This window comes from Phacochoerus africanus, chromosome 5 (genome assembly GCF_016906955.1).
Source record: "Phacochoerus africanus isolate WHEZ1 chromosome 5, ROS_Pafr_v1, whole genome shotgun sequence".
Lineage (NCBI taxonomy): Eukaryota > Metazoa > Chordata > Mammalia > Artiodactyla > Suidae > Phacochoerus > Phacochoerus africanus.
Genome location: NC_062548.1, coordinates 29,932,580 through 29,947,229, shown reverse-complemented (window position 1 = coordinate 29,947,229; position 14,650 = coordinate 29,932,580). Strand labels below are relative to the sequence as shown.

The 14,650-nt window shown below is 56.0% G+C and overlaps 2 protein-coding genes across 5 annotated transcripts in view; one reads left to right on the top strand and one right to left on the bottom strand.

The window, feature by feature from the left end:
- Window positions 1-557: 557 nt before the first annotated feature.
- On the bottom strand, window positions 558-13,751 carry KNOP1 (lysine rich nucleolar protein 1). Of its 2 annotated transcripts, none has more exons than XM_047780377.1 (5): window positions 13,671-13,751; window positions 9,604-10,508; window positions 7,256-7,324; window positions 3,808-3,888; window positions 558-1,381 (listed from the first exon to the last, which is right to left on the bottom strand). In XM_047780377.1, the coding sequence occupies exons 2-5, from the start codon at window positions 10,504-10,506 to the stop codon at window positions 1,070-1,072; spliced, it is 1,365 nt and encodes a 454-aa protein (XP_047636333.1). In that variant the 5' UTR covers window positions 10,507-10,508; window positions 13,671-13,751; the 3' UTR covers window positions 558-1,069. The 2 variants fall into 2 exon arrangements, with proteins under 2 accessions (XP_047636333.1, XP_047636335.1); XM_047780379.1 differs by lacking the exon at window positions 13,671-13,751 and adding an exon at window positions 13,165-13,373.
- The window catches only part of IQCK (IQ motif containing K), a 124,651-nt gene continuing 123,562 nt past the window's right edge, over window positions 13,562-14,650 (top strand). Inside the window, exon 1 of one of the 3 annotated variants that reach the window (XM_047780384.1) lies at window positions 13,562-14,003. In XM_047780384.1, coding sequence (XP_047636340.1) covers window positions 13,820-14,003 — 184 coding nt within the window. In that variant the 5' untranslated portion in view covers window positions 13,562-13,819. The remainder of the gene's footprint in view (window positions 14,004-14,650) is intronic. The other 2 variants (XM_047780383.1, XM_047780382.1) reach the window with 2 other exon arrangements.

Here is a 14,650-nt window from a genome sequence, read left to right as displayed (position 1 = left end):
TGGGAGGTGAGACGCTAGGTGAGAGGAGGGAAGGGGCTCCCGGGCCCTGGTCCCCTGGTCGCTGGACCTGGAGCTGCGTGCGGCTGGCGGGAGCATGAGGCCCGCAAACCCCATTCCTGTGGCTGATGGGGCAACACCCGGTCACCCTCACAGCCGTGCCTCCTGGCGTGTGACCGCCACGAGTCACCTGGGATTCTCTCCCTTGTAGCTGAAAAGCAACAACCCATCCCTGAGGCTGACGCTGCCAGTGGTTGGTGCGGAGGACTAACCCGCTGCTCCCTGCAACCCCGTTCAGGATCCTGTTCAGGATCCAGTTCCGGCAGTGAGATCAAATCCGAGCACAGCCCTGGGGGCGCAAGGAAGGCAGACGCCAAAGGCGAGACTGGTTCCAAAACGCGTTTCCCAGCGGCAGGGGGACCAGGGCCACGAGAGCGCGGTGGCCAATCCAGACGCCTCTGCCTGCGGCTGCGCCACAAATAGGAGGAGAACAAGCCTGCTCTTCCCGCTTACACGAATCCCACCTCCTGCTCGAGATTTAGACATGGAATAAACTTCTGTTTCTTTAATCAAAAGACGTTTTAATCCATCAGCCTGGGTATTCGGGGGTGAAATTCCCTCGTGGGAACACTGAGAGTGAGCAATGACACAGGGCTTGGGCACCAAAGTACCACTGGGCACTTGCTGGCTGGGTGACGAGCCCAGGCAGTTTTATTACTTCATCCCTGGACCTCAGTGTCCTCATCTACCAGATGGGGACAACAGCACTAATTTCATCAGTGTGACGCTTAAATACACTAAGGCAAGGGAGACGCCCTAGAACGTGCCTGGTGCGTACCAAGCACGCGACAGACGTCAGCTGTCCTTACTCACAAGCCATCTTCAGACAGGGATGGAAGCTTAATACAAAAAACCGCAGGTTTCAGCCACTCACAGTCTCCGGGCTCCCAAAACACGAGCTGCCCTCACCCCAGTTTGTCCGATCAGATCAACCCCGTTTGTCCTTCACCTTTGCAGGAGTTCGATTCCAGACAAGCAGTGCTGGCTGTCTGGGGGGATCAGAGAGTGGAGTTTAATCTCCAAACTTGACTGACTTGGATGCATTCCTGTCAATATAGAAGATCTTGTCCGGAGCGGGGGAGAAGCCGAGGCCGGCCCCCCGGCTATGCTTCCAGCTCAGGGCCCGGTCATAGTCCCGCTGCAGGTTCTGCTGCAGGGCATCGGCCGCCTGCTTGCTCAGGGCCATGCTGGGCCTTCCAGCCGCGGCAGGGGCGCGGCCCAGTGAAGCCGACAGGTTTTTAAAGCCGCCCATGAGTTTGAGAAATTTCAGTTTCTGTTCCTCGTTTTCAAAACCAGCGGTATCCCACTGGCCAAACTGAGTTCCCTGTGGGAAGAGAGACCTGGCAGTTACCTTCCTGGCTTCCAAAGGCCTTTCCCTTCCACGGTCCTGGGACTCACCCAGGAGGGTCCAGGTGCTCCGAGCTTACTGCGACCCTGCCGGGGCCTATGGGTGCGGCCCCACCAGAGCCCTGTGACTGGTGCCACGGCTTCCCGCTCCACTGATGAAGAAGGGTCTGCAGCTGCCCAGGGCACCAGCCCACTCAGGAGCCCTGCTGGAATGCCATCTCAGAGGCACTTTCACATCGAGCTGCCCAGGGCACATGGCGACAGACACAGCCCACCAGCTGGTGGCTCCTCCCCAGGCCTGAGGGTTCTGTCCCTGGAAGGTGGGGGAGGGCAGGTGGGAGTCTGGGATGAACTCCTCTCCGCAGAAGCGCTGCCGACTAGAGCAGGAAGAGTGGAGGCCCCGAGAGGCAAAGGGGCACCAAGAGAGGGGCTGAGCCAGTCCGGGAACCCGGGTCCCGATTCCTGTCCAGAGCATGCCACAACCCAGGCAGGATCACCCATGTTTGAGAAAATGCAAGCGAGCCCCTCAGAGCAAGTTCCCATTGTGGTGCAGCGGAAACGAATCGGACTAGGAACGGTGAGGTTGTGGGTTCAATCCCCAGCCTCGCTCAGCAGGTTAACAATCTGTGAGCTGTGGTGTGGGCCGCAAACACGGCTCGGATCTGGTGTTGCTGTGGCTGTGGTGTAGGCTGGCGGCTACAGCTCGGATCCAACCCCTAGCCTGGGAATCTCCATATGCCATGGGTGCGGCCCTAAAAAGCAAAAAAAGCAAAAAAAAAAAAAAAGAGAGCCAGAGAGCCCCTCAGAGCAATGACCCAAGAGAAGACTCTGCTCATGTCTGCAGCAGAGGAAAGAAACCCAGCCCCATGAAGTCTATGACTTTGAAGACGCACCTGTGTGACCCTGGTCAAGTTACATAACCTCTCTGTGCCTCATCTATAAAGTGGGGTGTACACCAACCACCCACAGCACCGGGCCTGGCTTGCTCTAAGTCCTCGAGAACTGGTTCTGCCCACCCCCGGCCCGCCCTCCACCCCCACTGCTGACCTGCCGGGAGCTTTCCGGCTGGAAGCCAAATGCCGGCCGCATACTCATTTCTAGGTTGGCTTTGGGAGAACCGTAAGAACCCGTCACCGCTACAGCTGCCCTGAGTGGACTGGTGACAAGTTCTCCCAGCTTCACAGTGGCCCAAATATAGACCTAACAACAGCTTCCCTGGCCTGTAATTTCTAGAGTGAGAGGCCACCTCTCGCAGCCTGGCACTGGGGCTGAGGCCAGCTGCCTTGGGCTGAGCAGTCCTGTGAGCCAGCTCTCAGGGCCGCTGACCCACTCAGAGGGGACCCACGGCCAGTCTGGAATCCCTACGTGACTCAGTGGCCAAGCAAGGGGTTCCAGGTTCCAGGAGGCAGTGCCAACTGGAGCCTCCCCAGAAGGTCAGCGCCCCGGGGGGCCAGGGTGGCGCTCCTGCCTCGAGCCACAGCCCTGCCCGCCTTCCTCCCCAGCTCGGGGAGCCCATCACCTCTGCCCAGTTCCAGAGGACGGAGAGAAAGGAGACCCAGAGGGAGGACACGGGGTGACAAAGCCCACCCCACACCCTGTCGCGCCAGGCTGTGAGTCCCGCTCCACAGGCGCAGAAGCTGAAGCTCTGACAGAGGGACGGCCTGGAGCAGAGCTGGGCACTGGCTACCATCTGTGGAGCCAAACCAACTGTCCTTTTCTGGGCTGCAGGGGGAGGCTTAGGTGCAGGAAGCAGCCCTTCCCATCATCGGGATCCTTCTCTCTCTCTCTCCCAAATCCCGTCTACAAGCGAGTCCTGCCGGGCTGAGACTGTGAAGCTGTTCTCACCCCTCGGCCCTGTCCTGGGCCTCAGGCCTGCAGGCTGAGCCTCTACCCCAGCTCTCAGCGCCCCACACGAACGCCCTGCCCTCCAGCCCACTCCCCCGCATGAGGCCCGGGGCCCCACGGCCCCTCTCAGCCCCCTCCAACCAGTCCTGGAGTTCCTCCCGCCATGTTCTCTCCTGTCCTGTCTGCTCAGGCCCAGTTTGGAAACTTCCACTCCAGCTGGACCCTGAAGCCAGTCCCGAGGACCTGCCCGCGGCCCTCTCACTCCTGCCCCCCCAGCCCATCCCAGCAGCCTTCCGAGGGACCCGCCACTGTTGCAAAGAGCTCGTCACCTTGTGCCCAGGGACACCCTGCCCGCCCAAAGCCAAAGACAATGGTTCAGGCTGCTTATCTCCAGCAGCCGGGAGGCCAGCACCGCACTCAGAAGAGAGGAAATTAGCTCAGGACGAGCTCTGCAGCCGAGGCGGCCAGCTGGCCGGCCCGGAGCCACCCCTGGGCTGGACAGTCTCATGCCACATGGTGACAAGCACCACGACTCACAAAGCCCAGCATCTCACTTACTTGTTGACACTTCTTGGTGTCAGGAGCTTCCGTTTTGCCCGACTCACGATCGATCTCTTCTTGCAAGGCTTTTCGCCTCACCTGAGCCAGGGAAAGAGCGAAATGAGACGGAGGGTTTCCTGTGAGCCTCACACCCGGGACGGACCGGGATGGGCCGGCGGGGTGGAGGGGAGCACAGACTTAGAGGTCGGGCGAGGGGTGGAGGGGGGTGTGGGTGTGAGAGCGGCTTTGTTCTGTTGCATGCTAGGGGAGGCATTTGTCAAAAATATCCTCTAAGTGGAGTTCCCCATGTGGCTCAGTGGGTTAAGAACCTGACTAGGATCCATGAGGATGTGGTTGGATCCCTGGCCTCGCTCAGTGGGTTAAGGATCCAGCATTGCCATGAGCTGTGGTACAGATCGCAGACGCGGCTCAGATCTGGCGTTGCTGTGGCTGTGGTGCAGGCCGGCAGTTGCAGCTTCAATTCCACCCCTAACCTGGGAACTTCATATGCCACAGATGTGACCCTAAAAAGAAAAAAAAAAAAGAATGAATCTTCTACCCTGAGGTTTATCCACCTTTGTCTTTAGAAACTTTTTTGTTCTTAAGAACCATTTTGGGTAGAAACTTTCCTTAAAACACACTGCCTGAAGCCCTGCCAGTCCAGAGGATACTCTAGTTAACTCCCTTGCTGACAGCATCATTTTCTAGAAAGAACGCAGACTATGGAGTCAGGCACAGGCTGGTGTGAATCCTAGCACTGCCATTAACTAGCTGTGTGGCCTGGGGCAGGTCATTTAGTCTCTCTGTACCGTGGTCTATTCACCTGCACCAGATGGAAGACAGAGAACTGTAATACTGTGATTTATAGTATGAACTATATAACAAGATATACATAAAATTGTCCCCAGTCTGGCACAGAGCTCCAAAAACTCTAGAATTTCCTAAAGCGACAAAAACAAGCAAACTAGGTGACTTTCGGAAGCACCTAAGGAGGAGGGCTGGCTGGCAGGGGAACCAAGCACCTGATGAGACAGAGGGACGATTCGGTCCCACCCCGACCCAGGCAGAGGCGGGGAGAGGGGCTGGAGATTGATTCGACCACCAGATGGATGATGATTTAATCAACTTGTCTCTGTAATGAGATCTCCATAAAAACCCAAAAGGACGGGGTCCGGAGAACTTTGGGCCTGGCTAACACTGGAGACATGGGAGAGTGGAGTTCTCGGCGGGGGCACGGAAGCTCCAAGCCCCCACCCCACGTCTCTGCCATCCTGTGTCCTTACAGGAATCTAGTGAGTAAAAGGTTTCTTTCTCTGAGTTCTGGGAGCCTCTCCAGCAAAGTCACTGAACCTAAGGAGGAAATCTTTGGAACCTGATCTATAGCTGGTCGGTCAGAAGCACAGGCGACAAGCTGGATTGTGACTGGCATCCAAGTTGGGGGCCAGGAGTGGGGGGCATCTGGTGAGACTGAGCCCTTCACCCGAGGGATGTGACGGAATCTCCGGGTAGACCGTGTCACACTGAGCTGAACCGCAGGACCCCGGCTGGTGTCAGGGAAGCCCCCGGCCCCACCCTGAACTGTGGTGCAGAGAGTGAGCCTAAGAGCGCCCCCGGCACACAGCAGGGACCTCTCCTCTCACACGGCGACTCATGTGGCTCAAGGCCATTCATGCACCAATAACCCCACGGTCTTGCACAGACGCTTCCACGGCCTTATCCTTCCTCTCAAGGGTTCAAGTCTAACTTTAGCTGCCCCAGTTTGTGGCCCTTCCTCCTCTCTTTAAATCAGCAACAGGCTGCCAAAGGAGGTGACCGTTTACATAGCTAAAAAATACCTAAGATGAAGCTCCGTTACAGCTCAATGGGTTAAGAACCTGCCATAGTGTCTGTGAGGACGCAGGTTCAATCCCTGGCCTCGCTCCGTGGGTTAAGGATCTAAAGTTGCCACAAGCTATGGCACAGGTCGCAGATGTGACTTGGATCCAGTGTTGCTGTGACTGTGGTGTAGGCCCTGGCCCGGGAAACGGTATGCCCAAGGTGTGGTCATTTAAAAAAAACACAAACAAACAAACAAAACACTACATAAAACAAATCTAAGGGACGGCTGTGAGGATGAGAGAGAACACAGGGATATATTCCCCCAGTGCAATGACAGGGATCTGTGTTCTGAAATCGAAAGCAGTTCACCAGCTCAACGACAAAAGTTAAAAGTACAGTATATGTAGCGTGACTGTATGTTGCTTTAAAATCGCAGACATATAGTTACAAAGGCAAAATCTGGAAGACTATAGCCACAAGGGATGATTACATCATAGAAGGATTTCAGGTTGCTTCTCTTCCCTACTTTTTACACAATAAACTTTTTATTTAGTTATGTATGCATGTTCCGGCTGTACCTGCGGCATGTGGAAGTTTCCTGCACCAAGGATGGAGTGTGTGCCACAGCAGAGACCCAAGGCACGGCAGTGACAATGCAAGATCCTTACCCCGCTGAGCCACCAGGGAACTCCAAACAGAATGAACTTTAAGTACTTCCAGGAAAAAGAGAGGGAGGAGTGGGACAGAAAGCTTTGCTTACGTGGAGATAATGTGTCACCCAAAATGGTTTCAAGTAAATACTATAAAGTATGTAAAAGGCACAAACACGTAAGAGAGAGAGAGGTGGCTGGTGGGCTGTGCCCTGTGATGCACGGAGGCAGGTGCCCATGTGAGGGACGGAGGACCAGGAAAGGTAGGAGTCAGGGATCCATCTGCGCCCGCCCTGCACGGCCCTGCCGCCGGCTATGGCAAGCAGCAGAGTGGATACCGCACAGCGACCTGCACGAGGCTGGGGAGCTCTCGTTTCCGGGGACTGGGCTCTGTGGGCATCCTCCTCCCGACCTTCTGTGATGCCCCCTCCTCCAGGGAGCAAGTCCCCCGACACCCCAGAGACATTAGGTGTGGACCTCCCGCTGCCTCTTGTGGGGGCCCCCCTCCTCGTACTCAGCTCCCTTCCTACAGGGGGGTCTGTGACATGAGTGCCTGCCCAAGGCCACCCAAGGCCACCTTGTTCATAATGGGCCAAGGCCACACCCGTGCGGTTACACGTGGTTACATGCTGTCCTGACGGGCCTTGGGGTCCAGGATCATAAAAATACCCCAATTCCAGAAAGTGCAGCTCCCACAGGGAATCTGGACACAATGGAAGCAGAAGCTGGGCCACAACAGAACTTCCCTCACACCCTTGGGCCGAGGCCTTGGAGGGGGCAGCGTGGGGGCCTGGCTGCGGTCCGGGGACGTGTCCCCTTACCCCAGAAGCGGTCACGAGGAGGAAAACCTTGGCCTGGGACTCTGCGTGATCAGACAGCCCCTCACCAAAGCTGCGGCACTGACGGGGCTTCCCAGCACCCAGTGGGGGCGGCCAGGAGCTCCCTGTCACTGGAGGTGGACCAGAGGCTGGCCCGGTGGCCTGTGGAGCCGGCCGTACCTGGTCTATGTGCGCCTCGTCCATGTTGCCCTTCTTCTCCAATACCACCTCCAAGTCCGTGTCGGGCTCCTGCCGAGAGAGGGCGGGGGAGTCAGGGTCAAGTGCAGCCCAGCCGGGAGGGATGGCGACGGCATCCAGGAAAGACCCAGGACGGCAGCACCACCCCAACCCACAAAGAACACCTGACGCCCCTTCTCTTCTGCGATCCTCTGCAGGGCACTGACCCATCTCCCTGATGAAGAAACTAAGGCTCAGAGAGGAGATGGGACTTTGAAGAGGTCACCCCCACCACCCCCTGCAGGCTCAGGGACGGAGCTGACACTAACACAGGCCGAGAGCACCACCTTCACTGCCACCTCACCTCCCAAGGCGACACCAAAGCAGCAAGAGGATATCGGCCCAGGCCCCAGTGACAGTGGGGGAGGAGGGAGCAGGAGGGGCCAGCGAAGGTGGAAGTGGGGGCAGAAGTTCCCAGATCCCAGCCTTGTCTGCAACCTACACCACAGCTCACGGCAACACCGGGTCCCTAACCCACTCAGCGAGGCCAGGGATCGAATCCGCAACCTCATGGTTCCTAGTCGGATTTGTTTCCACTGCACCACAAGGGGAACTCCTGTTTTATTATTATTTCTAGTTGAGATATAATATGTACCCGAGCTGCTTGTGGGACAGACCCACGTTGGGGGTGGGAAAGCAGGAGTTAGAGACTGTCCTGGTTGTCCAAGCAGGAGACACGGCATCCACCAGAACTCTGGAGTGGGGTGGAGTGGGGTGCGGAGGGGAAGGTGGAACGGGAGGAGGGGATCGGGGGTTCATTGCTGTGGCTGTGGTGTAGGCCAGCAGCTGTAGCTCCGATTCGACCAGTGGGAACCTCCATATGCCTCAAGTGAAGCCGTAAAAAGCAAAAAAGAAAGAGAACAGAGGTTACACAGGTGGCTTCTGAGAAAGGATAAAACCTTAAGTTTGGAAGCCAGACTGGGTTTGAAGCCCAGTCCTGCCTCTAACCCTGTGGGTGATCTCCGAGCCTCAGTTTCCCTGTCTGTTCACTGGGGGTGACCACAGCAGTCATCACACCAGATCAGCATGAGGATTAAGTGGGTTAACAGCCCGGTGCCAGGCACACAATAAGCATTCAAGAAACGTCAGCCTGGACTTCCTGTCATGGCTCAGTGGTTAACACTCAGATCCTGCGTTGCTGTGGCTGTGGTGTAGGCTGGTGGCCACAGCTCTGATTCCACCCCGAGCCTGGGAACTTCCATGTGCTGCATGTTTGGCCCTAAAAAGACAAAAAAAAAAGAAAGAAAGAAAGAAAAGAAACCAGCCTCCAGCCGTCCTGAGGCTGCTGGGGCAGGCTGAGTACTAGCCCCTTGGCACTTTCCCATCCAACACAGACTCCCGACCCCCGAGGACAGGAGTGGGGGTCTGGGCCTGGCGGTGGCACAGACGGGAGGACTGGGGCCTGTGGCGTCCCAGCGCTCAGCTCCCCTCCCCCGTCAAGGAAGCCTGTCGGGATGGAGCGCACACCTGCGGGCTTCACCAGACCGTCATCCCTTCCCTTCCTCCTGATAACGGGACCTGGTTTTCCTCTCAGAAACCACCTCCTCCCAGTTTCAGACAGTGGGGTTCCTGTGGGACCAACACCCTCAGCCCCCCTCCAATACCCCCTGGCCTCAGATCTGGGCTCCTGGTTCATGCGGCCCAATGGAGGTCTGGGAGAGCTGTGCTGGGCCTTTTCCTGTCATCATTGTGAGGGGGGAGGCACCCTTCTCCCTTTGGCGGTGGCTTAATGACTCTGATGAGAGCCTGGAGATACTGGGACCTTCTCACCACAACGTTGGGGGTGGGGAGGGGTCTGAGACTAAAACCAGCATAGAATACAAAACCCAGAGCTGGGAAAAGCCACACAGGCATCTCCTGTGAGCCAAATCTATTTGATCCCTCAACTGTATACTGAGCTCAGATAGCTATGGACACCATGTTGTCTCAAACTACCTGGTTCCTGAGCTTTGATGGCAAGAGTTCAGGAAGAGATTTATCTGAAAAACCTAATCCCATTAATCTGGATCCTGAGTGCAGATAGTGAGAACTTGGGTAAAATTTTGACAGTAAGGGATACCTGTATTATGGAGGCGATTGCACTAGCACCTGGATCCAGCCATACCTGAAGCTAGACAGCCCTTAACCTTTTGAGTTACATGTGTCAATAAATCCCCTTTTCTGACGGAAGTCTGTTCAATCAGGGTAAATGCCTTCATGTGTGCACATGTAAACACACACACACTCCCCCCCCTTCCAACTTCCACCCTTATTCTCCCAAAGCAATCCTCCACTTCTGAAGAAAAGCCTACCTCCTCCCAAGATTCTTCTGCTCCTCTACTCTCTTGCCTCTTCTTCTTCTTCTTCCTCTTCAGAGCTGGCTTCTCAGTGTCTGTCGGCTCTGCCTTTTTCTTGGACTTCAGCTTCTTCTTCGCAGGAGTCTTGGGGCCATCTCCTATTGGGATGTATTCTGGAGCCTCACCTTTGACTGACTTCTTTTTACTTCCTTTCATAGGGCAGCTCTCCTCAGACCTGGAAAGCTTGGGGTGCTCCAGGGGAGAATCTCCCTCCTGCCGGATTTTCTTTCTCTTCTTCGTCTTTACCTTGTGCTCCTCAGGGCTCCCCTGCTTCCGCTTCTGCCCCAGCGCGGCCCGCTCCTCACCATCCTTCCCAACAGAGCACGTGTACGAAGCGTCGCCGGCCTCACAGAGGCAAGGGTCCTCGGCTGAGAAGGCTGTGGCTTCCTGGGCCTTTTTCTCCTTCTTGTGTTTTTTGAGCTTCTTGCCAACTCGGGTCACCTCCTCGCCCTGCCCGGGGTCTGGGGAGGTCCTCACCCTTGCGCAAGGGGATGTCAACTTCCTCTTCTTCTTCTCCCCGTGGAGGGACTCAGATGGAAGAAGCACCTGCTTCCTGGGGCCAGGGGACGACTCGGTGCGGCCAGCATGTAACTTAGGCTCAGGTTTTAGGGGCTCCTCGCAGACAGCACTGTGACCCTTCTTTTTCTTCTTTTTCTTCACTGGAGGCACTTCTAGTGCCTGCCCGTGGACCACATTCTTCAAGGATGATATGGCTTTTGTGGGACAAGCCTCTGTGAAATAACTGTCACTGTTTAAAACCGAGTATGGAGTCTCAGGCTCTGGGGCGACCTTCTTTTTCTTCTTCTTCTTCTCTGGGAGCCCAAGGCCCAGGTCTCCTTTGTGAGTCTTAGTGATCATCCCTGAAAAAAGAAATGGTACGAGTCATCCCCACACCAAGCCGCCCTCAATGCAATTCGACTAGGTCTTGCCCAAATCATGCTCCCCTGAGTGCATGGTCTGAAGGGTTAGGGGCGGGGAAAAGAGTCATGATCCCTGTAGAACAAAGGGAAATACAATCAAAGAAGTACCAGGGAGGTTTGTTCTTTTTATGGCTGCACCTAAGGTAAGTTCCTGGGCTAGGGGTTGAACCAGAGCTGCAGCTAAGGCCTGTGCCACAGCCACGGCGACACAGGATCCAAGCCGCATCAGCTTGCGGCAACGCCGGCTTCTTAACCCACTGAGTGAGGCCGGGGATCAAACCTGCATCCTCATGGAGACAAAGTGGGGTTCTTAACCTGCTAAGCCACAAGGGGAACTCCTAGAGTGGAACTGAACTTCTGAGAGCCTCGGGTTCAAATCCACACAGCTCCCTCAGCTGAAGACAATCACCTACCCTCCCAGGGCCTTACTCTCCCATCTGAAACTGGGGGAGAGAATACTTCCTTCCTCAAAGAGCTAGAAATTGCTTAGTACATTGGTGATTCCCTCTCCTAACCCCCTTCCGCAGACCTCCTAAGTCAGTCAGTCATTCATTCAACCGAAATGTACCAGCGGCCTACCCTGCGCCAGTCACTCAGGATACAATGACTCGCAGGCCACGGGCCAGGCGCTGCCCTCGGGGGATTCTTTTACTGGACGAAGGTCGCTTCTTCTCCTGAGGTCAGCTCTTCTTGCCAATGCCCATGGGAGGGGGGAACTGGGACACAGTGACCCCATTACCCTGCTTCGTCTAAAGAGCTCTTCTGCTTTGCGTCTGGAAATTAACTGCCCCAGCCTGCGTGTGCCCAGGGTGACTTACTCTCCTAATTACCTTCCCATGGGGCCAGTAATGAGAACGGCAGCAAGGGACAGTGAGGAGCCCCCGCTAAGGCTGAGGATGGCTGGGTTCAAATGGTGACTCATGTACCCTGGCCACATAGTCATGGCTTCTCTGGACTTGGGTTTCCCCATCCATTAAAAAAAAAAAAAACACTGATCCAGATCAGATCAGAGCTGGCAGGTGATGGTGGGGATGGATGTTGGGGGCCACCTCTAGCCTACAAGCCTGTTTTCACGGTTTTTAAATTTTCAAATAAACTGCCAACGTTTAATGCTTGGAGATGACACAGGGCAACCTAGGATGCTCAGCTTTTTGGGGGGGAGTGGTTGGGGAAACATCAAGGAGGCACTTATGCAAGGGCCTGGGCCCTCAGATACATTTCAGCTCCCAGCTGGACTACATCTCTCACTCCAGTCACCAGCCCAGCTCCCGCTCCCCAGACTAGATGACATTGAGACATGCAGGGAATCCAGAAACAACTGTCCCCTCGCAGGAGGTTTGGACAGTGAGTGGGAACGGTCAGGAGCATCTTCGTCCTGCAGCTTGCCTCAGCCTCAGAGCCCAGAGCCCATACTGGACCTGCCTCACTCTTAGCTGCCCCAAACAGCCAGACCAGGAGGTCCCATCGTGGCACAGCATAAATGGATCCAACTAGGAACCATGACGTTTCAGGTTCTATTCTTGGCCTTGCTCAATGGGTTAAGGATCCAGTGTTGGGTGAGCTGTGGTGTAGGTCGCAGACATGGCTTGGATCTGATGTTGCTGTGGCTGTGGTATCGGCCAGTGGCTACAGCTCCGATTGGACACCCAGCCTGGGAACCTCCACATGCCGCGAGTGCGGCCCTAAAAAACAAAAAGCCAGACCAGGCCTGAGCTGTAGCTTAGGTTCACTCTTAACTGGCTCCAGGAGCACCCGGAGGGTCAAGGGGACACGTGCAGACTTATTGCTGTCTTATTTTCTGCTGTCTTCCCAGGACCTAGCTCTGTACCTGGCACAGAGAAGGGGCTCCATAAATACTGAATGAAGGAACGAATGCTAGAAATACAGAGATGAACAAGAAATGAACCTCCATCAAGAAGCAGGTAGATATGAATGGGAAGAAGTGTCTAACATCGACAGTACAGGTGATAAAAGCCCAGTGGTAAGGTTAGAGGAAGAGAAGTCATCTACTCTGGGAAACTTGCTATAGAAGAAACGTTTCTGGCTTGGGCAAGTGCAAGACAGTGGTGCTAATCCCTTAGACAAAGAACCTGCAGGTGAGGGTGTTTGCCGGGGGGGGGGGGGGCCTGGAGGAGAGAGGCTGGTTGGAACAGATGCCTTGGGATCTCCATGTGGAGATGTTCAGTGGGCAGGGGGATGTGCGGGTCTGAGGCTCAGAGGTGACTGGGCTGACAGGCGTGACATGCATTTAGGAACATATGGATGATATGTTGAATAGAACTAGCTGAGATTGAACCTTAGGAAACGCCAACATTTAAATGGGTGGGCAGAGGAAGAGGAACCTGCAGAAGAGAGGGAGAAGGTGCAAACCTGGAGTGGTGGAGTCAAGAGTGCCTCAAACGGAGGAATGGTCAAGAGATCGGATTAGAACAAAGAAGCCAAGGGGAGGCCATCACCAACTTTACCCTCTCCTCACCCATCTCTGAACGGACACGGTAACATCCTCCTCTTTAGTACTGAAATTCCTTCCCTTCGACCCTGCGATCCCAAATGTATCCACTCCTTCAAGGAGAAGGGAAGAAGAAAGGAACCTTACAGTGTCTCCTGCGAACACAAATGCTTTCTCCAAAAGCGCTTTCAAATTCTCGCGGTAGCTTCGTGAGGATCCGTGTGAGTAACCCATCTCAGAGACAGAGACTTGGAGGCTTTCTCTCTCATTCACTCGCCCTGGGTCCCAAAGCCAGCAAGGAGCAAAATAGGGATTCGAACCCAGCCCACAGAACTTCGGAGCCTCTGCAGAGTCAAGAGCAGGAAGCAAGGGAGCCAAGAGGCGAGACTGCTCCCTCAAAAGCTCCCCCGCGCCCAAGCTTTTGCACAAACACAGAAGGAGGAATTACGCTGGGACCCGAGCCCAGCTCCAAGGCGAGAGAGAACTTCCTGGGGGCGGCGGCCTCAGGTCGGGGCAAGCGTACACCACAGACTGAGGGAACACGGATCCGGAAGTGCAGGTCGCCCCCGGGACCCCCGGCTCGCCGCACGGGTTCTCAGGCTCCGTCTCCAACCCCCACGCCTCCCCGCCTTCCTCGCGCCCTCGGCACTCACCCGTGGGCCAAAATTCCCCGCCTCCACGTGAGAGCCCGCGCCGCCGTAACCCGGAAGTCAATCTCGACTCGCGGGACCGGCCCCGCGAGATACGTCTCCTTCCGGGGCGCGGCCGTGCGTGGAGCGCGGTTGCCGTGGAAACCGCGGCCATGGCGGCGCCCGGGTTGGGAGGCCGCACCGCCCAGTGCTCAGAAGGAGTCGTCTCGGCGGAATCATCCGTCACCGCCAGAACGCCAGTGTCGGTCGTATCCCACGTGTCCCTCGAACTGCCGGTCTCGCCGGGGCAGGTTGTAGAGCCGCCCAGCAAGAACCTGTGGGAGCAGATCTGCGAGGGTAGGCAGCCTGGGCCGGCCGAGATGGGGGAACTCAGGCAGCCCCTTGGGGGCCGCACGTCTTGGGAACCATCTGTGCGCCAGGAGGCTGACCTTCCAGCAGCCTTGCAGGCAGCCTTCTCCGCGCGCCCGCGGACAGGCTCCAAGAGGCTTGCCTGAGGTTACGCCTCGCAGCCTCCAGCCTGGATCCATAGTCCGGTCGAAGGCAGGGGAATGCGGGATAAAGGGAACCAGGTGGTGTGGACCATTGGTGCCCCAGTCTCACTTAGTGAATAGGAAAGAATCGCAGGTGTTGATGAGGAGCTTGTTGAAAACATAGGTTCCCAGCCTGCTTTACATGTAGACAGTCTGGCCCACACGTTGAGCAAGCGTGGTCCAAGACAGACTTGGCTTTAACCCTTCTCTACTTCTCACCTCCCTTAAAATCCCCAAGCGCAGTTTAGCTCACCCTCTTTTGTGGGGCCCCGCGTACCCTTGGTCCTGAGGCCCACAGTACTCTTCACAGACATGGGACCAGTGAGGCATACCACTGGCATGTTGCAGGTTGGGTTCCAGACCACTGTCTGTGGTAAAGCCAGCACGGGAGTTTTTTGGTTTCCTACTGCATATGAAAGTTCGGTTTATATCGAAGTTCCCTTCCGGCGCAGC